General features: G+C 30.3%; 1 protein-coding gene across 1 annotated transcript; it reads right to left on the bottom strand.

Annotated features, from left to right (window-relative positions):
- Nucleotides 1–18,052: 18,052 nt before the first annotated feature.
- On the bottom strand, nucleotides 18,053–19,887 carry LOC105791722 (E3 ubiquitin-protein ligase ATL4). Its single transcript, XM_012619931.2, has 2 exons — nucleotides 18,476–19,887; nucleotides 18,053–18,367 (listed from the first exon to the last, which is right to left on the bottom strand). Exon 1 carries the CDS (start codon nucleotides 19,496–19,498, stop codon nucleotides 18,479–18,481), a length of 1,020 nt encoding a protein of 339 aa, XP_012475385.1. The 5' UTR covers nucleotides 19,499–19,887; the 3' UTR covers nucleotides 18,053–18,367; nucleotides 18,476–18,478.
- Between the last annotated feature and the right edge of the window lie 3,870 nt (nucleotides 19,888–23,757).

Below are 23,757 nucleotides of genomic sequence, written 5' to 3'. Positions count from 1 at the left end.
TGACCAAATTCATGTTAACATAAACATACCAAATACTTGTCCAATTCATATCCAAACACAAATCAAACAATACCAATAATTTCATATCCAAACATTAAGATATGTATATATACACACCTTTCTACCATCAAACACTACCTATACCATAATGAAAACATAGCCACCTTGCCACAATTCATACCACTTTTACTTACCAAATATGCTATCATATCTAATCAAATTTACCTATATCAAGACTTACCATTTTCAATTAGGCCTCAACTATTCACACCACAATTACATAATAGCTTGCAAATAACTACTTAATACATATAACATCTTCTAAATCAACATTCCCAACCATGACCAAAATACCAACAACTTTCCTAGGTACATGCCATATATACAACAAAAAGAAGTTCACCAAAATAGTTGAGATTGAGATTCTGAGATTGATGCTAAACTCGATACTCGAAGATTCGATAAATACCTAACCTACGCACAAAAAACAAAACAGTACGCTAAGTATAAACTTCAGTGGTATTTCTATAATCGAAAAATATAACATAATATAAATCATGTAAATGTATGAATCATTGATCAAATGTTCAATCTAAAGCAACATGTCATAATATAACATTTTCTCATATTCATTATCTCATTCGTATTCAATTTACTAGCATAAGAACATAGTCCATTTCATAATACATTTAAAATTTTCCAAATGATTGATTTCCACGTCTTTCATTTCAATATACCGACCCTACAAATTTGATGAACATAATCAATCATCATTTCAAATAATCTCCTGTGTCATTATAACTTTTTATATTTTAATTCCCTATTAACATGACTCGGACTCAGACGAATACACGAATCCAACCAATCACACCAGTTTGGCACCCAGTGCCTCATCGGACAAATCCAAAGTATATAAATTGTGTCCTACACTCACCGATATAACCGAAGTGATTTGACACCCAATGCCTCATCGAATCATGGTCGAAGTAGCCTTGAAATCTTTCTATCCTATGGCATGTCAATTATATCCGACTTTGCCCAAGCAGTTAATAGGGTAATAATTTATCGATTTCATTTATAAGATAATTTATCAATTCAATACTATCCATTCATCAACCAATTTATCAATTTACATGCATAACATTATAATTCATCTTAACACAAAGCCAATTTTGTAATTACAATAATATACAATATTTTCAAATCTATTCAATTTACTCCTTATTACCAATAACCAAATTGAATCGTTTCAGCTCGATTTATCATTTCCAACTCACCTCATGATCTAACCATGTAAAAAAAAATCATAAATGCAGCAATTGAAATGATTCGGATTATAGAAATACAAATTGTAAACTCCGAGCTATTCGTTAACGACTTTATCTTTTTCCTTCCTTTTTGAGGAATCTGGGTCAATGTTAGCTATGGATTAACATAAATACACAAAACCATCAATACACAATCAATTTTACACTCAATTACAAATTTATACAAATTTCACATTTTATTTAGTTTAGTCCCTAAAATCAGGACTAACATAACTTTCAATTTAGAACTCTAAAATTGAATCTGATTTCACTATAGTCCATTTAGGATATCCTATTTCTTATTTCTACAACAAGTTTCACAATTTATGCCCTTTAGTCCCTATTGTACAGAACTATCAATTAACTTCACAATTTAGTCTTTTTTTCACCTCTAAACTTAAAATCTATCAATTTTAACACCTAAAACTTCAAGAAATCATCAATGATAACTTTTTAAAACTTTAAAAGTTTAACAAATTAAGATATGAGTTAGCTATATTAAGCTCTCATGATCTAAAAAACATAAACATTACAAGAAAAAGGCTAAATTGCACTAACCAAATTAAAGCATCAAAGTTGAACCCTTATGGTCGAAACCCTTCTTCTTCTCCTTCTAACATTCAGTTATTTGAGGAAGAAAAGAGAAAAATGATTTATCTTCCTTTCTGATACCTATCTTTATCATATATTTTTATTGCAAATTTTTATATTATAACATGTTTGATATAGAATGGGACGAATGAATTCGAAAGTGGATCATAAAGTTTGTTCAAGTCATGGATTTGACTTAGGGCCTTAGACGTTCTAAAAGAAACTTGGGTTTTGACACAACCCAAAACACAATCAAAGCCAAGTCAAACAAAAAAAATAAAATAATTAAATAACTAAGATAAATAAATAGAATAATAAATCAAAGATTTGAACAATAAAGAAGAAAATAAAGGCGATAGATGGAAAAGACAAAATTTGATATGTAGAAGTCCTAAGAAGCTTTGGAAACACGAAGAAACTACAACTCCCTTTAAACGACTCTAATTTCCCTTCCAAGATAGAAACCTTGGCAAGAAAAAGTTTAAAGATGATCCCCACAATCTAAAGAGATTGTTAAAACTCTTTTAAAAGAAACTCAAGAGAAATTCTTGAAAGAAAAACTCAGAGAATTTATTAACTCAAAAGAAAAGTTGAATAATAATGAATTTAATAATTTGTGTACAATGCAAAGGCCTATATATATATGCTATCTAAATAAAACTCTTAAGTATACTAGAACTCTAATTAACCTAAATAAGAAGTATTTTTAAACTAAACTTTCTTATTGACATAAAAGTCCTAAATAACTTAAACTACTTAATAATTACTAAAATTTTAGAATAATAAAATGATAAAATAATAGTAGTTGATAAATACAATATTGTGCTCATATATAATTAAAATTAAGCCTAAAACCCGAAACCCAATATGATTTAAACTCGAATTAAAAGCCCAAAACTCATAGTTCCAGTTATAATCACGTCCAAAAATTCTATTCGCATGGTCTTTATTAAAACGGTCATAACTTGAACTCCGAAACTCAAAATGGAGTGATTGAAAGTGAGTTTCGAAGCTAAAAGATAAATCTTCGAACGCCATGAGACGTCTCAACCTAAAAATTCTTGGATCCCATCCAAAAATTCATTGCAAATTTGTTGATTTCTCTAAACTTGAAAATTGGCAGCTTAGATGAATGGAATTTAATAAATTCCACCCATCCGTGCATGTATCATTCCCCATTTCCTCGAAAAGATTCATCCTTGAATCTTGTTTTTGATCTAATCTTGGTTTAATTTGCTTAGCCTGTGACATTATTGTTGGGCCTTGAGGTAACGTGAGCCTATCACATCAATGGGTCTGAAATTGGCCTTGAGACTTGCATCATTCCCCCTTCCTCAAGAAGATTCATCCTTGAATCTTTAGTTGTACAAAAAGAAAAGAGATTAGAATAACTAACGATAAAATAAAAAAAATACTTACCTAAGCTTTCTTGTACACCAAAACTATCTCCAGGATCAAAGATATGATTTTGATCTCCCAAATCAACATGGATCAAGTATCTCTCCTTAAAAAACAAACCATCAACACTAAACAAAGAAATATTGGGCACATGAGTGTTCAAGTAAAAAATAGCTTGTAACTTTCTTTGAATATGCATGATCATCCATAAGAATTTCCAACGATGAGTCAAGAATTTCACATAATTATAAAAATCAAGTAGTTTAATATTATTATGTAAAAAATTCATATTTAAAGTCTAAGGTAGAAAATTTTGTTATCAGATCAAATGCACAAGGTTCTTTAATAAACATGTCGAATGCAACAAAAGTGAGCTTTAAATACCTAGATAAACCCATAAAATCAATTGAACTTTCAGACCATTGTTTATTGAAACTTGACCAATGAGAAAACATGTCGTAAGGAAAAAAATCAGTAGCATACTTATAAAAAACATTCAATGTATGCCTACATATTTTAATTTCTGATGTATCATTACTTTTCTTACCTTCTAGCACTTGTGGAGAATTATCAATGTTCAACTTACCTCTTTCCTACAAGTAAAATCGTCTATCACTAGTAGAGTAATATAATTGAGAGTCCGTCAATGGATCCTTGAAATCCTGTAACAAAGAAACACCACTAAACAAATTTGAGTTAGTGTTAGTTAAAACATATTCATTCCTCACTTTTGTATGGGTATTTTCTTGCTTTTCATTTTTTTCCCACTTGAGAACTCTCTAATTTTACCTCATGGATTTTTACTCACCAAATTTGTACTATCAAGTAGACTTTTATCACTCAAGGTTTCTTTTCTCTCGGTCTTTTCAAATGATTTTTCCTCACTTCTCATATCCCCCTCACAAGTATTATGAACATTCAATTCAGTGCAATACATCTTAGTGGGAGAACATTACATTTCTATATCATAAACTCCATAGATTCGAGGGAAAAAATTCTCACTTTCATTTTTTTTATCAACAAAAGTCTCGTGTTGGCACAATCACCACTATAGTGCCCATGCCCTTTGCACTTAAAATATTCAATTTCACGAGGTCTTTGTTGTTTTGGTGAAGAATTAGTGTAATACCCCGAAAATTACTACAGTAAGAAAGTAAAATAATATCCTTGATATAGTAAAATAAGGAAATAAAGTGATAAAAAGGGTAATATTGAGTTATGTCAACATTGGGAAGTATATTATGACATATTAATTTAAGAAAGGATTAAATTGCAAAAGTGAGAAAAGTTTTGTTATCCAAGAGTAAATACTCAAAATTTGAGAGGTTAAAGTGTAAATACGAAAAAGTTGAAGGACCAATAGTGTAAATATTTTAAGAGTGGAATAATCTGAAACTAAGAAAAATTGATGAATTAGGACCAAATAAAAATGTGAAGAATTTTAAGGGACTAAATTGTAATTTTACCAAATTAAGTGATGACTCAAGGATGGAATTTCAAAAGATTATAAAGGGCAAAATGGTCAAATAGAGAGAGAATTCTAGAAGGTAATGGTGATGTTTGTGATATTTTAATTAATTAAATAGATAAATGTTATTTAATTAATATTTTATTAAGATTTTTAGTATTATTTTATTATTAAATGATTAATATAAAAGGGAGGAAAGATGATGAAAAAAAATATCATCTTTTCCATGCAACCAACGTGAGAAGAGAGGAAAAGAAAGAAGTTTTTCTTTATTTACAATTTGGTCCTCCCACCAAAAATTCACCATTTTCACTTAGAAATCAAAGAAATTTTCATAGCCACCAAGAGAGAAAATTGATAAGAAGACAATGGGGAACTAGAATATCAAGTTAGATTCAAGAAATAGAAGCTGGAAGAGAGAGAAAATCAAGTTAAAGATTGAAATCAATAGCACAAGGTAAGAACATCAAGATTTTAATATATTTTTAAGTTTGATATTATTGAAAAAGCATAGAAATAATGTTATAGTAGAGTTTTCTTATATAAGGTCTTAATTTCTTGATATATTAGTGAAGAGAAAAAGTGAAAGTGATGGGAAATATTATAGAGAAAGGGAATAAGGAGTTATACACCTAGTAATCAACATTTTGCACTAAAACAGTTTTGGACAGCAGTAGTAGGTTAACTTTGAAAAATCACCATAAATTGTGGAAATCTAATTAGAGTATGAATAAAATATGGAATTAAATATTATTAAGTCTAGTTTCTCATAGAAGAAACGGTGTAAGTAATGGAATTGTAAATAATGAGATATAATAAATTTTGTGAGACAAGGTCAGAATGAATTTGGGTTCCCCTGTTTTGACTTTGTAAAATCATAAAAAATTGAATAAAAATAATTAGAGGCTTAAATTTATATGTTTAAAATCCTTAATGAGTCTATTTTCAATAGAAACAAATGGAAACATCATCCAAATTTTTTACAAAGAGATAATTAATTTTTAGTGAAGAGGGGTCGGAACTGTCAAACAGTGAAAAAGGGGAATCTTTAAAGAATAAATTGTACTTATTGGCTAAACCAAAAATTCTGAAAATATTATGGTAAGAAGATATGTGAGTCTAGTTTCATCAGAATTTATAGGATCTTAATTTGGAGTTCCGCAGCTCGATATATAAATAATTTAGTGACTATGACTCAAGTGGACAACTTTGAATTAATATATAAATAAATGGTGGAATTATAGATAATGTTACATATAAGCATATTATACATTAAGGATGTGGAATGGAGAGGAGGAGGAGGAAACTAAATGATTTCAACTAGCATGAGTTCTCATTAAAAATGTCCAATTTGCATGTTTTAGGTTCAAGGACTAAATTGAATAAAAGTAATATTTTAAGGGTAAATTGGTAAAGATGTCAAAAAGTGACCAAATTGCATGAAATGAATTGTTTTATTATTTAAATTAATAAATTGAATGAAATATTAATTTATATCAAGATTGGGTGAAAATTTGAGGAAAATAGAAAATTACCAAAATGTTCTTGAATTTTGGTATTTTTGCAATTTAGCCTGGTAAGTTCGTGTAACTTGAATTATATTCTTAGATGATTGAAATATATATATTGGATTGAGAAATTGATTTGAATTCTGAACATGAGAAATTGTGAATTAAATGAAATAGAAATGAAGCTTTGAATTACATGAGTAAATATCGGATCTTGTAGGCCCTATTTGTTATGAATATAATATTTCGAGGATATGTTGTAAAAAATTATAAAATCACGTTAATAATTTAAAAGTTTTAATTCGGATGAAATTTTGTAACTCGGTTTAATACGTATGCAAATATATGTCTTCTAGTAATGCCTCGTACCCTATTCCAACGTCGAATACGGGAAAGGGGTGTTACAATGTGACATCGCCAGTTTCGGTCATAACGTTTAGACCAGGTTTGGAGTGCTACAATTAGTATAAGTGGGTTGCTTAGAATATGTAGAATAGGGTTTTGTAGAAGCCTCACTTTTCCACTCAAAATGGTTAGTCTAATCACATTTTGGCAACAACTTATTAGTAGCATAAGGAGGTTTTGAATTCTTGAAAGTAGAATTAGAAATCGTACCTTTATAATATTGTAATGCACCAAATTGATGAGATTAACGTTGTTGAGATTGCTACTCAATCTCAACTGCTTTGTGTACCGCCTCTTCAATATCAATGTAGGTTTGAAGATTAAGAACATTAACTATCGAAACGTTCAAGCCATCTACAAACCACACCATGGTAGTCTCTTCATCTTCTCACACATTTGCTATTTGTATAAGCATATCCATCTCCTTAAAGTACTCATCAACATATCGATTACCTTAAACAAGGCGTTAAAGTTTCATTTTGACCTCTCTGTAGTAATGAGAAGGATCGTAATGCTTTCGCATCACTTGCTCCCATGTTTCAATTACCCTTTCATAGTTTCTTTGACGATTAATTCCAAGTTGAACCCACCAACTCAATGCATAATCTGAAAATCCAAGGGTTGCTAATGAGACTTTTTCCTCTTCCAGGCATTTATAGTAACGAAACATAAATTCAATTTTTGATTCCCACTCACAATATGCCTCAAGATCATACTTTCCATGAAATTTGGAATTGAGAACTTTGGTTTAGCAAAAAAAGGTTGTCCACGATCATTATTAATGAAAGTCTCATCATTCATGTGAGGTGCACATCTAACATTATTTGCACGAAGACGAGGTTGATCAACCTTATCTCCCAAATTACGATTCCGATGTTCAATTTGGGTAGTTAGACGTTCCAAATTTCTGTTGATCGTGTCTAGAATAGTGTCCCATTTCTGATCTTGAGCATCTCGAACCTCTTGATCTTTTTGCAACTTTCCGATCATAGTATCGCAAATCATTATAAAAACCTGAAAAGAACACAACACTGAAGAAAAGAAAAATTAAACAAACCTATTTTTTATGCACTTAAAAATAAAATCAAATTCTCAATGAGGTAAGAATTAATCTTGTGAGTTTTTTAAAAGTGTTTATATCAATTAATCAGACTGCATTAGAATCAAACTAGCAAAGAAAACCTAGTAGCACTATCAGTCCAAAATCAACTAGACACCAAAGAATTGTGTTGCACGGAGGAAGGAATATGCAACATGCTTTAACCTACTAACATAAGAAACAATAAAGTGTTAGGATGCGTAAAGGAACAATAAAAAAACAAAAACAAATTAAAACCTAAGGCTAAGAGTCAATGAAAATTGTTGAAACTCGAAAACCCAAAAATTTATTGTAATAGCTCGTTTTTCAGCATTATCAAAAATAGTGGTTTCGAGGCTACAAATCCAACGAGTGAGTCTGTAAATATTATTATTTAATATTTACAAGTCAAATATTGTATTACATTTGATTTTGATATGGTAATTTATGTTATGTTAATGAATAATTTAGTTTAAGTGGTGTCCCTAAAGTCAAGTGGTTTAAAAAATAAGGTATTGGGACCTCGTTTCTATAAACCAAGCCCGTAAATATTTAATAAACTATAGTGTTATTAAGGCTATATTAAAATTTAGTTAAGAAATTTTAAGGTTTAGATAGTTAATTAATTAAAAGGATTAAATTGCAAAGGTTGCAAAAGTAAGTTTCTATTGGTTAAATGGATTAAATAGCTATGGAAAGGAAAACTAAAGGAACTAGATGGTAATTATACTATATATATTAATGAGGGAAAATATGAAATATTCTAGTTACTTTATAAGTTATAACTTATGGTTAAATAAGTAATTAAATAAATAAAAGTTTAATTTAATAAGTTAAAATAGCATCATCTTCTCCAAATTGCTAATTTTTCAAATCGAAACCCTTGTTGAGAAGATGAAGCTTTCGACCATGGATTTTTACATGCATGGTATGTTGTTGAGTCTCGTTTTTAGTGATTTTTATATTTTTGAGCTTATATTAACTTAATTTAGTTAGCTTGGGGGTCACTTTGTAAAGTTATTAAATGTTTAGAATTATGACATGGATGTAATTGATGTGTTATGAATTTAGATGATTGATTATTAAATTTGGTTACTAAATAAACAAGTTTTGTTAAGTTATTTTTAGTGATTTTAATGTTTAGGATTTATTTGTGAAAATGGTAAAATTCAAGGAAAACATTGTAAATTTTTATAAATATGGGCCTTATAAGATTGGGTAAAATTTTCTAGCATGAATTATGGTTAAAATGGTGAAATTTCAAGTTTCGGGTTTAGGGGCTAAATTGCATAAAAGTTAAAATATTAGGAATAATTTTGTAATTTTTCAATAGTATGGGTTATAAGCTTGAATTAAATATTTTAAGTTAATTGAATGGTTTAATGATTGGAAAATTATTATTAGATCAAGAAACTCTACAATTGAAGTTAAATATCCGAAAAGCTTAAGTTTCGGATTAGTTATCAACTCTGTTTTAACAACAATTCTAGTTGAGGTAAGTTCATGTTACATGTAATATGATATATTAAATTCTTGATATTTATTTTATTCTAATAATTTTCGTTATTATAATTATTGAATGTTGGTTGTTGAAAATTAATAATGAAATTGAATTGTAATAGAGATAATATATCGGACTTTGAGTCTAGCAGGCTTCATGCTGGTGATTTATATCAGGCTCTATGCCTAGCAGGCTTCGTGCTAGTGATTTATATCAGGTTATGTGCCTAGCAGACTCCGTGCCCATGTGTTGTATCAAGTTGTGTGCCTAGCAAGCTTCGTGCCGGTGATTTATATTAGGCTATGTGCCTAGCATGCTTCGTGCCACTGATTTATATTAGGCTTCGTGCCGGTTATTTATGTCAGGCTCTCTGCCTAGCAGACATTGTGCCGATGTAATTGTATCAGGCCTCGAGCCTAACATGCTTTGTTTTGGTATGATATATCAGGTAACTGGTACGGTAAATATTGTTTGAATTATCAGATGTTGTTCTATTTGGTTCAACAGGTAAGGTATTGGTTAAAAACGAAAAGGTATGTAATGAACGATGGTTTTTGAGTAATGATATGGTTTATGATGATATGTGCAATTGAAAGGAAAATTTGGTTTAATGTATGCGTATGAGTGATGAATTACAAAAGTGAAACGTAAAATATGTTTTACACCATGCTTTGATTGGATTTGTATATGAAATGTTGCACCAAATGACCTTGTGAAGTGATGTGTATAGGAAAGGAAAATTGGCTTATGTTATAATGAAGATATGCTTAGTTGTTTAACTTAAAATGTTTGGTAAGTTTAAGTTTCCTTGATACGAGCTTACTAAGTACTAGTTGCTTATGTTGTTGTTTTCTCTATCATGCAGATCATCGGAAAGCTTGATCGGTTGGAATTTTGTCGGAGCACCATCACACTATCCATACATTATTTTGGTAGTTTTGGTTGTTTTAGTTATTTCTTATAAATGTCACGTAATAGAAGTTTATTTTATGCTAATTACCAATGTGATGTGGTTTAAGTTTACTTGCCTATATGTCTTGATGTTGGCTTATAAATGTATATGTAAGCATGAGTTTTGGTCACTTGTGAATGCCTTGTGATTTAGATGGCTTTTGGTTCATAGAAGTGTAAATGGAGTGGTTATACAATAGATGTGTGAGGTAAGTTTAAAATATGAAATTATGGCATTGAGTTTAAGTTGCTTTGAATATTTACATGTGGTACTAATGAGGGTACATTGGTTGGTTGATGGAAATAGGTTGTGTATGTGTGATTTTGGCATGTTTTGGTCTTGTTTTAGTGAATTATTGAATGGGTCTAAGAGTTGGCTAATGGTATACTTGTGGCCCAAGAAAACATTTTTGGTAAACTTGATTTTTAAGGTGCATTTTGTTAAACATGACCTGAGACACGGGTTGTCACACGGCCATGTGTCTTTTTAAGTTTTAGGTGTAGGTTCTATACGGTTTGATACACGGCCGTGTGACCCTAGCTAGTGAGTTACATTGTTTAGGAACACAGATGTGTGGATTACCCACATAGGCGTATGTGTTAGACACGCGACCATATTTTTAGCCGCACGAGCTGGCCTATGTCACACGGCCTGGCCACATGGCCGTGTAACCCCTGTTTTTAAAATTTTCAAGTTTTTCCTAAAATTTATGTTTTGATTCATTTTGATTCATTTTGATCCCTGATTGCTTTTAAGTTGTTTTTAGGGCCCCCGAGAGTTTGATTTAAGGCCTAAATAAGTATATTTGCTATGATTGGAATGAATTATTGGTAATTATACTTAAGTTGAATTATTTGTTCGAATTTAAGGTTAAAGTTTCTGTTTTGTACAATAATGCTCTATAACCCTAATCTGGCAACAGAGACGAGTTAAGGGTGTTATAATTGCGAAGCAACTTGACAAACTTCATTCGAGGTGTTCCCTATTTTCAAAAATCACGAAATTTAAATTGAAGCCTCCTTAAATAATATAGATCTGATCTGAAAATTTTTGGCACAAAATTCAACCTACATAATATTTTTTGTTTTTTCTTTTTTCTTTTTTCTGTACTTTTCGATAACTTTTTTGTGGGAAATATTTTTCATATTCTAAAATAGTGCCAAGAAACATTATGTAAAATTTTAGATCGTTTGAAAAATGTTTACCTACTAAAAAATATTTTTTTGAAAACTGTCTAGATAAAAAAATTATTTTGAGGCTGTTTGCAGGAAATCAATTTTATAAGAACACAAAGAATACCTAAAATGCCAAAATCTGATACCAAATGATACGGAATGGGGCAGATGAATGCGAAAGTAGATCGTAAAGTTTATTCAAATCGCGGATTTGACTTAGGACTCTAAACGTTCGGAAAGAAACTTGGATTTTGACACAACCTGAAACACAATCAAAGGCAAGTCAAACAAAACAAATAAATAACTAATATAAATAAATAGAATAATAAATCAAAGATTTAAAAAATAAAGAAGAAAATAAAGACGATAGGTGGAAAAGACAGGACGTGATATGTAGAAGTCCTAAGAAGCCTTGGAAACACGAAAAATCCACAACCTCCTTCAAACGGCTCGAATTTCCCCTCCAAGATAGAAACATTGGAAAAAAAAGTTCGAAGATAATCCCCACAATCTGAAGAGATTGTTAAAGCTATTCTAAAAGAAACTCAAGAGATTGTTGAAAGAAAAACTCAAATAGAATTTATTAAGTCAAAGAGAATTTATTAACTCAAAAGAAAGGTTGAATAATAATGAATTGAATGATTTGTGTACAATGCAAAGGCCTATATATATAGGCTAGCTAAATAAAGCTAAAAAAACTCTTAAGTAACTAGAACTCTAATTAATCTAAACAAGAAGTAGTTTTAAACTAAACTTTTCTTGTTGACATAAAACTCCTAAATAACTTAAACTACTTAATAATTATTAAAATTTTATAATAATAAAATAATAATAGTTGATAAATACAATGTTGGACTCATATATAATAAAAATTAAGCCTAAAACCCGAACACAATATGATTTAAACTCGAATTAAAAGTCCAAAACTCGTAATTCCCGTCATAATCACGTCCAGAAATTCTGTTCGCATAGTCTTTATTAAAACGGTCATAACTTGAGCTCCCGAACTCAAAATCGAGTGATTCAAAGTGAGTTTCAAAGCTAAGAGATAGCTTTTCGAACACCACGAAGATATCTCAACCCAGAAATGTCTGGATCCCATCCAAAAAGTTGTTGCAAGTCTGTTGATTTTCTCAAACTTGAAAATTTGCATCTTCAATGAATAGAATTTAATAAATTTCACTCCATCCGTGCATATATTAATATTTAATTATAATTATAATTTTTATAACATATATATATATATATATATATTATACTTTAGTCCTTATTGTTCCCTTATCATATCTAAAGTGGTTTAATTGTCACTTTAGGTGTTATTTTTTTTATTTAAAAACTTTTAGCAATTAAACTTTCACCACTTTTATAATTTAATCTGTTTTATTTAATTAATCACTAATTCAATAAAATCACCTATCCAAAATTAAATTCACCTATAATATAACTCCATAAATATTTAATAAAAATATATAAGGACTTGGTTAACGGAAATAGGGTCCCGAAATCGCGTTTTCTAACACCACTGATTTTCAGGTCATTACAGAGTTGGAGTAATTACCGGGCTTATTACTTCTAAATCCAACTATACTATGACCTTCTAAACTCCTACGATATTTAACTTTAAGAAATTATTTTATACAAGTTTAAGTTATAAAAATTATATTATAAGTATGAACACATATGAATGTTTGGAATGGTTATGACAAAAAATTCTATAGTTGTATTATAAATATTAAAAGTTATATTATAAAAATAATTTGTGTTAATTTGTAAAGTTATAAAAAAGTATATTATTAAATCCTAAAATTTTTAAAGTTATGATCAAAAAGTATTTTGTGAAAATTAACTTACACCTTATAAAAGTGTTATAAAAAGTACTACTATATACTTATTTATAAAAAAGTTATAGCCAAAAAGTATGAATATAACATCTTTGCATGTCAATGCTATATATTATAAAAAATTAACATATTTATAAATAAAGAGTTATAATTTTTTTGTCATAACTTATTTATAAGAAATAACTTGTCAAAAAATTATATTTGTTATGGTATTCATCATTACCGACCCACTACCCGATTACCCGCTCGGGTTCCAGCCCGTTGCCTACATTGTTCGCACCCTAAGTTCACATGTGAGGTGTTCGCATTTTTTAGTGAGCTCGTACGATGTGGATTCGCACTACCATGCAGGTGAACCCACACATAGAAATCACATGTTAATCCTAAAGTAGGGTACGTGTTGGCATGCATGGGGACCTACCTACGACGTCACAATCTATGAACAGTAACCGTATCATATAAATAGAGAATTTCAATCTTCAGATAATCAGAAAACCAAGATGACTCACCCCAATGAGAATTTCCCCAGCAGTTTCCCATCAAACCAGGCGGGAGGTTCTGGCACCGATAATCAACCTAGTGAAATGGACCTTTTGATGGTTGGTTTGCCGACTGACTAGAAAATCTGGGCAACTCAGGCCAAGCAGGTGCCTCCAATTCTTTCAATCTTAATGCTCCCTCTGGTTAGGAACTGTCATTTCCTTCTAATTAGGGAGCGTTGCCATAACAACTGTTTGGTTTACATGAGTATCTGAGGTTGATGAAGGAACAAATGACTCAACAAAGTGTAAAGTTTAGCAAGTATTTCAGCAGGAGCTGCTAAGACAGAACGAAGAACTAAGAAGAAAGATGCAGTTTGACAGCTCTGATCTTTTGGACCATGTCACGCCTTTTCAGAATGAGGTTGTGGGAACACATGCAAAGCCATGACAGGATGAGATAGATGATTTGCATAGAGATGTTCGAGCGTTACATTCTGATGTACAAGACATGAACTGGTTGTTTTGTTCTAACAACCCTTTATCTCCAAAAATAGCAACTGTGAGCTTGCCATCTGAGTTCAAAGTGCTGAAAGAGATGTTTGAAGGCAAGAGGGATCCTAGAGCCCATCTCATGTAGTATAATGATTATATGAATGTATTAGGGACCTCAGATACGACGAAATGTAAAGCTTTCTCAGCGATTCCAGAGGAAGTGCGAAGGATTGGTATTTATCCTTGCCCCAAGGCTCCTTAATGTCACTTTTTGCTAAAACATATTGACAAAATCATTTAAATCTGGAACTAAACAAAAAATGTTTTATCCAAAAAAATCAATTAAATAGAAGTAAATCTGATGAAGGAAATTCAAATAATAATAATAATAAAAGAAAGAAAATGATTTCTGCAGAAAGCTTAAAGAAACCTGCGTTGTAGTTAGCAGATCGAATTTCTCATACCATTGATTTTTTGTTGGATAAGTTTGATTAAATAAATAATTTAAAATTAAAAAAATATAAAATTAATTCAACCATTAGTTCAATAGTTTTTTTAATCTGATTCAACCAGTCTCTTATGCTAGTTTAATATCTCAACCGGATTCCTAATTCGACTACTTCGATTCTAAAGCAATGATAGCTAGTGAAAGTGGAGGGGTTTTTTTACATTAATAATAAAAAAATTATAAAAATTGGGTGAAAAATAAATTGTTTGCTAGAATGGATTTTTTTGAACAGTAGATGTGGTATCATGGTAAAACGATATCATATATAAAAAATAATATGTTAATAAAAATAAATAAATAATAACATTTTAATTATAAAAGGGTGTCTGCCAACTAGAGGTGATCATGGGCCGGGGCCAGGTCGGGTTCGGGCCGAGCCCAGAAAAAAATTTTAGGCTCGTTTTTTAGGCCCGGGCCTAGGCCGGGCCCGAAATATGGCCTAAAAATTTTTTAAAGCCCGGCCCAAAAGAAAATTGCTAAGCCCGAGCCTGGCCCGGCCCATATTTGATTAAAAATAAAAAATATATAATTCAGATTAAAAGTCCAAAAAATATATATTTAATAAAAAATATATTTGATTAAAAATAAAAATATATATTAAATATAATTTGGGCCGGGCCGGGCCAGTTTTCTAAACGGGCCTCGTTTTTTTGCCCAAACCCATATTTCAGGCCTATATTTTTACCCCGAACCCTCCCATTTTTCGGGCGGGCTGTCGAGCCGGGTCGGATAGCCCAACCCATGATCACCTCTACCGCCAACCAAGGGGCCGCGCTCCTTTTTCACCTGCCTTTTACTTTTATTTTCTTTTATATTTTTAAAAAAAATTATATTTTATTAGTTTTATATTTATATTTTATAATTTATTTATTTAATAAAAATTTGTTAAGTTGTTAATTTTATAATTTTATAATATTTTATAATTATAAATTTTGGAATATTTAAAATAATGACCAAATTGATAAATTTTTGGTAAATTTGACATAAAAACATTAGGGTAACTACCTAAATAATCACTCAAGTTTTTAACGAGTTACTATTTTGGGCACCAAAATTTTAATGTTTATAAGAAAATGGTTGAGTTGTTTTATTTTTAAATTTTATTTTATAATTATAATTTTTTAATATTTAGAATAATAACCGAGTTGATAATGTTTAAGTGTTGAGGGGAAATGTATTGACTTTTTAGAAATAGAATCAACTGGATGGAATGTGTAAAATATTAGGGCTAAATTTATTATTATACTAATTAAAAGATCACATAGACATTATGTTTGGTAATCCAACGTAAACTCATTGAAAAACTTGAATGACTATTTAAGTGATTTACCCTAATGTTTTAATGTCAATTTTACTAAAATTTATCAATTTGGTCATTATTTTAAAAATTCAAATATTTATAATTATAAAATATTAAAAATTATAGAATTATGAAAATAAAACAACTTAGATATTTTTATTAAATAAAATAAAACTATAAAACTATAAAATATAAACATAAAACTAATAAAATATAAAAATTGTTTTAAAATTATAAAATAAAAAGTAAAGGGCAGGTAAAAAAAGGTGTTATATACCTCCTTGGTTGGCGACACCCTTTCATGATTAAAATATTGTTTTAATTATTTTATTATTTATAAATGGTGTCCCTAACACATTAATGCAACCATGTTTTGTTGTTCAAAATAACTTATTCTTGTAAATAATCTAATTTTCACCCATTTTCGTTATTATTCTTTTTGGTATTACTAATTAAAAAACCGAAAAGATGAGAGTTGAGACTTGAGAGTCAAGAAGAAGGCAAGTTAAAGAGGAAATTCAACTTTGAGATGGGAATGCAAAATTCTAACGGTAGATTATGTCATTTTTTTATTTTAGCAAAGGTACGCTTGGAATATTCTAAAAATTTTTAGATTTAGGGTAGTGTTAAGAGGATGACAAGTGTCCTATAGAAGTATAATAAAATATTAAATAAATAAATATTTGTAAAAAATAAAATATATTAATTTTTAAAGTTATTTGTGGAATAAGAAAAATACATTATTAATATACCAATATTGACCTATTTTTTAAATTTAATTGTGAAATTGAAATTTTGGAGAAAAATGATTGCCTCAGCATAATGAGAAACAAAAAAACTTTTAGTCAAAGTAAAATGAGGTGTTGTGACATCTAATTATTACCAAATAGAATGAAACCAAACAAGGCCTTTGTTATTAACTAATGTATTTAAAGATGTGTTGAAAAAATTAATATTGTTATTAAATATGGCACAAAAACGTATCGACAACCTTAACAAAAATGTTACATATGTCGTCGGCCTCTTTTTAAGAATCTTAAAACTCTCACTCCAAAGTCTAAACTAAGGGTGTTCACGGCTCCAGCTCCAGCTCCAGCTGCACTTAGTTGGCGGGCCAGACTCATGTCACTTTGAGCAATATTTTCAACCTCGGAACGTTTTCATTTAATTTATTTTACTGCTTAAAAATAAATTTATAATAATATTTATATATCTCTTACAATTAAATATAAATATAAATAAAAAATAATCATTTGAAATCGAAATAAATCCTTCTAATCTAAACCCACCCTAGTTGTAGAATTAAGAATCAAACTCATCAACATTTAATTGTTTATGATTTAAAATGAAGATAGCAGATGGATTTGGAATAATAAAACCAACGATAATTTAATTAATTAGGTCATTAACGTTGAACAAACGCGACCAAAACTACTTAATATATGTACCTACTAAAATTAATGTTCGAGTGGTAGCAACAGAAACAATTACAGGTAAACCTGAAAGAAAGCACAATCTCACCTCCATACTATATGCACTAATGTACATTGGTATTCCATGGAAAAGAAATTAGCTCAACCCTTAACCACTTAGCAGTTACAGTGGGATCCACTCTATTTTGTAATGATATGATCTGATCTTTGTTTGTTTCTGTGTCTGTGTGTGTACCGACATGTGCGAATAACATTGCATGACAAATACAAAAAAAACCAGCACGCACTCTCGTTTTCCATTGGGTTTGGTTTTATTACACATTTTGTCTTTAAACTTGATTTGGCTCATCCTATTTAAACAAACCTTTCAAAAATAACTAAATTTGTACTAAGAGCCCCCAAATTTTGCTACTTCAAGTATTTCTTTGCCTTTTTCCAATGACTCCACTAAAAAGAGGGGATGACAAAAGTTTATGCTTCTACTCTAATAAATAAAATTATTAATGGTGGTTTTTAGTGTGTTAGTTAATCGTAAAAACACAAAAAGCAAACAGTAGTTACCAAAATCTCTAGACTAAAACCATGAATATCATGAATGGTTGAGGTGGAACTGTTAACCATACAATATTAAATAATAAATACATTATATATATGTAACTACGACATCGTTTCGGTGCAAACAAATTTTATCATGACTATCAATATAAGTAGTTGTTATAACATAAAAATGACCCCCTGTAAAAATTGAATTATACTCCAATATTTAATCCCTCCAGTTTTCCACTGTCAATTGTTAAAAAAGGCATTTTTTAAAGCGGATAAAATGGTAAAAAAAAAATAAAGCATAGCTTCACCTGGCTGCAAGCTGCACTTCTCTAAAATGTTTAGCAATGTCCACTCCATTTCTCATTTCTCTCTGTCGTTTGATCTATTAGAAATAAAGTGGAATAAGCAAAAAAATAGGGTGGAGTAATCGTACCGAAAAGCCGTAAATGAAGAAATGCCAAGTGCCCGTACGGTCAAGCCTGGTATTTACCTTTTATACCCCCGAGAACCAGCGAAACATTTCGCTGATCTCCTCGCCGATACGATTGGCTTCCACGTCGTAATCTCCATCGGCACCGGATATGTCGCTTCGGCCGCTGCTCCCGTTGACTAACCTTCCTGAGCTACGAAATGACATGGCACGAGATGATAACGAAAAAGAGAGCCTGTCCACGTACTCCTTAAGCCGACTCCTTCCGTTAGCAACCTCCGCGGCGAGGCTCGCTTCCGATATTGCCTCAGCTCTTCCAACCTCTTCTTTATCGGACATATTTCTCTGGTGTATTTGGTTCCTATTCAGCTGCGATTCTTCCTCGACAATGTAATCGAAGGATCCAATGGAATAAGACCGTCTCTGATCACCGGAGTCAGAGCCTGTTCGCTGCTGACTGATAGAGCCGATCTCGAGCCGGAAACTATCGGTACCGCCACTTGTAAATGCACAGGCTGCGTTGGACGACTGAAGTAAAACCTTCATAAGATCGGACTCGGAGGCGAATAGAGATGAGCGACAAAGAGGACAAGTCTGGTTTGTAGTGAGCCAAGCATCAATGCATTGAGCGTGGAACGCATGGCAACAGAGAGGAAGCAGCCGGAGTTGATCCAGCGGTTCAAACTTCGACAAGCAAACGGCACAATCTCCGGAAACCGTTGAGCCGTTGTTGGAGCGGCGAGTAATGGAAGAGAATGTAAACATAGGGAGAGAATCTAGGAACGAAGGCACCGGCGATTGTTCAGGAGTGACACGGTGGCTGGCGGAGGCGGTGATATTGGAGGCAGAAGAACGAAAGACACGACTCAAGCATCGGCGATTGAGGTGGCGAAGGAGGAGATAAAGAGAGACGGAGAGAAGCACAGTTATAGAAAGGATCAAAATTATGACTATAATACTCGGCTTCACATTGTCGATCGACGAGGAAGAATGCAAGCGGTCACTAGTGTTATAATTTTCGTCAAAGTTAACAGCCCCTCCTCCCATAACGCCATAAAACAAAGGCGGCGGCGGCGAAGCCATCAGAGACTTGATACGAAGGAACAGAAGAGAAATGATGTGTTCAAGTGGAGGAGGAGGAGGAGGAAGATCACGTGCATGTCACATGGAAGGAACAAATTGTACGGCGAGAGGTTTGAAAAGTGAAAAGCGTGGGGAGATGAGATTATGATTTTTTTTTTCTTTGGTAGGGGGGGGGGGGGGAGAGAGAGGGCGTGATTGCCTTGAAGGGGTACTTATAATGGAGGAAGGGAGTATTAAAAAGAGTCATTCATTTTGAACAGCTAAAATGAATTTTAACGAAAGGAAGGGCAGGGATGAGTAAATGCTATGGCGCAGATTTTAAAGAGGCAGACAGCGGCAACGCTGAGTCGTGACTTGTCGTCGACTCACTCGAATCCGATCCTCAGACTCAGGGCAGCACAAAAACCCTCAACATCCCACTCACAATTAAAGACGCTTCAACTTTCACCGCAACTTCAATAATTGCTGTTGAAATAAAATAATATAAAAGGCATTATATGTTATTATTATTGAATTAAGGCTAGTTTGGTAATAGTTTTGAAAAGTATTTTTGAATATTATTGTGAAAAAGTGTTTTTGAAAAGTTTAGTTTAAAATTTGAGTGTTAAGTATTTTTGAAAAATAAAATGTCCATTTTAGACATATCATTATCAATTAACAAATATGCATTTAAATAATATTTAAATTAGTTAATATTATTATATTTTAGTAAAAATATAAAAAATTATTATAACTTGTTATTAATACTTTAATATATGAAATATAACTTTTAAATATTTTTAAGCAATAAATATTAATTATTTATAAAATTTAATTAGAATATATAAATTATATTTTAAATATTTAAATATAACCATTAAATATTTGTAATTAGTATTTTAAAAATATTTTTATTTTTAATTAATGATTTTAACACATTTGTAATTAATCACCAAGAAAAAAAAAGAGAAAGTACTATGTTATTGGAGGGGTGAAAAAGTAATTAAGTACTAAAAGTACTTTTGGGAGAGAAAAAACTAAAAATTTTTAGCTTCTCTTTTTAGAATGTTTTTAAAAGCTAAAAATTTCAACCAAAAGTAATAGCTTATTTAACACAGCTTTTTTTTCAAAAGTGCTTTTGGAGTCAAAAGTGTTTTTTCAAAAGTGTTTTTTTTTCAAAAGTGCTTTTGGAGTCAAAAGTGTTTTTTTAAGCATGCCCTTAATCCAACATAACTCAATTAAGAACTGGACATAACTCAATTAAAAAAATAATATTAGACTATTTTCTATCATTTTATATTTTTCCTTAATATATTAATATGGTAGTATTTTCCCTCCAAAGAAAAATATATGATAGTATTGAGCATAATACCACTTTTTTTTTTTTGGCTTCAACCATTTAAAATTCATGTAAATTTTTATAAATCATATTTTAAAAAAGTAAAAATAAATAAGACACATTATAAATTCTTAATCATGATTGGGAGTTTAATTTTTTTTCACCGCTAGTATATTAGGTTTAAATGAATAAACGTTTGTTTTTGTTTTTTAAATTGTTCATGTTCATACTGACTGAGTCTTAATTTGATTGGTACGTACATTGTTGTCAATGTAGGAGGATATAGCTTCGCATGTGTTGAAATGTATTATTCTCTTATTTATGGGTTGATGAAAGACTATAAATAATTTTAAGTATTATAAAAAATATTCATGTTAGATTTAAAATTTCTACATCATCATGTTCGAACACGAATAACAATGAACAAATATTATTCGTGAAATATTATAAATATTTAAAAATTAAAAATAAAACAATTAACCACTTATATATATGTCTTCATATAATGTGTAGAAATGGGAGGTCAACTTCACTACATACACTACATGCGCATGATTACTATTATATTTCTCCACTTTTGGGGTGGATTAATGAATCCAATAGCCATAAAGTCAACAAACCTAAATATTTATATATAATCCTTAAAATTTGGATAATAGTTGTTTTTAATTAAGCAAGCAAAGTCAAATTTATATTTATTTGAAAATCACGTGGATGTAGATTAGTGCATATGTTATCCAGATAAAAAGTATAGGAATTTCGTAAAGCATAACGTATTGACATTTGTCATGTGATCTCAATTCTCTGCCTTTGTATTTATTGGTTTTTTTTTTCGTAATTTCATTCTATTGGTTGACTTTACCTTGGTGAAAACTCATGTATTTGTGCATAAAATAAATTCAACATGGTGCTTTTAAAAGTTATAGAAATCTTTAAATAGATAAATAAATATAAAGCATAATTACCTCAAACTTTTAAAAAAATCATTTTAATATTTAATTTTTTGTCTTTTTAACTTTTAAAATTATATTTTAGTCAAGTCGTTTTAAATGGATGGAAACATTTGTTGACATGGCATATATGTAGATTGCCACATAGGTGACACGTCAACATTTAATTATTTTCTAAATTAAAAAATATTTTAATAATTAATATAATTTTTAAAAATAGTTTTATATATTTTTTGAAGATTTAAAATTTAAATATCAATAAAATTAGAAAACGTTAATTTGTCCATTCATTTTAGGATGATTTGACAAAAAAAGAGAGTAAGTTTAAGGGCTAAAAATAAAAATTAAATAAAGAACTAAAACGACAATCTTTTTAGAATTAGATAACCAAATAAATCATTATGCCTAAATATAATTTGGTATCCCATAATTCATTTCACACTATAAATGCGGCCTACATCTACCAAAACAATATAAAATGTAAGCATGACCTCCTCATTATCATTCTAAAGTAATGCAGGTATCGTTACTTTCATAATATGTATTTATGTATGTATGAAGTGGGAAAGGAATGTTGGTGTGGTGTTAAGTTGATTTATGGGAAATGAAGCTGCCCAAAGATGCATAATTTATATTTCCTATCTAACCAAGATGTAAATTAAGCTTCATCTTGATTTTAGGTCATCTAACATCATTTATTACAATCAAGTACGTGTAAGGAATTCATGCTACAATATATATACTTGTTAGATAAACTAGTATCTTCTTGCAACTCAGTTTCATCTGTCTAAACTACCTCAAGGTTTTGATTAGCAGCAAACTCAAGTTTCCATTTCTTATTTTGAAAGGCAAAGGCAAAGTAATTAGTTCCATTAACCATTAAAATCTTTTGATTCACAGGTCTGAATGGTTAGCCTAACTAAAGTCTCCAAGTCAATGAAACATGTATAAAAGAAGGTAGATAATGGGTAAGAATAGCGGTGGGATTGAATGACGGGTAAAATGAGTGTGTTACATGGAGATGATGGAGTTGGACAGCATTATATGGGATGATGGGTAACTTCGGGTGGATGTAAAATTTTAGACCTATTTTTTAGGTTCAGGTTCGGTTTGAAAAATAAAAATAAAATTTTATTCAAATTCGGTTCAAATTAAAAATGTTAAATCCGAGATCAATCTGACCCACACGTATTATTTTTTATATAAAAATAAATTTAAAAATTATAATACATCAAATATTAAAATAAATGTTTCCTAACAATTTGAAAATACATTAAAAAATATTTATATTTAAATAAAATTAGAGTTGTCCATAGCCCGATCAGAAGGCCTACTCAAAAAATGAGAGGATTTGAACAAAAATAGAGGCTTGAAAAATGGGCTTAGGCAAAAAATAAGACCCGTTTAGAAAATGTGTTGAGCCTCGAGTAAGGTTTTTTCTTGCCTGAGCCCAAACCAAATTTGCAATAAAAAAAAACTCTAGCTGTTTTGCTGTTGTTTTCCCGCTTTTTGCCATTTTTTTGGCTACCATTTTACTATTATGTTGTTAATGATTGGATATTATATAACACTTGTTTTATTGTTACTTTTGCTACTATTTTAGAGGCATCTGCTTGTTAAGTTGTATTTATCTTAGTGTTATTCAAGTATAAAGACTTTTTTTTTAAAAAAAAAATTATTTTCAATTTGTAGGGAAACATTTATTTTAATATTTTAGTGTATTTGGTGTATTATATTTTAAAGTCATTTATATAAAAAAATTTAAAAATTAATACGGACGGGTTGGGCTCGGGTTTTAGCATTTTTATCTGGGCCGAGCTTAGGTAAAAATTTAGGCTCATTTTCAGGCCCAAGCCTAAAATTTTGTTAAGGCCCGGCCCACGGATAACTCTAAATAACACTAAAATAGTTGCAACTTAGCAAGCAAATGTTTATAAAATAGTAGCAAAATTAACAATAAAACAAGAAGTATACAATACCCAAACAACAAC

The sequence above is a fragment of the Gossypium raimondii genome, chromosome 8 (assembly GCF_025698545.1).
Source record: "Gossypium raimondii isolate GPD5lz chromosome 8, ASM2569854v1, whole genome shotgun sequence".
NCBI lineage: Eukaryota > Viridiplantae > Streptophyta > Magnoliopsida > Malvales > Malvaceae > Gossypium > Gossypium raimondii.
Note: the sequence above shows the minus strand (reverse complement) of the source record. Positions and strands in the feature narration are given on the sequence as shown.

Excerpts from the sequence above, each read along its gene's own strand:
- LOC105791722 (XM_012619931.2), bottom strand. The coding sequence starts at position 19,498 with ATGGCTTCGCCGCCGCCGCCTTTGTTTTATGGCGTTATGGGAGGAGGG.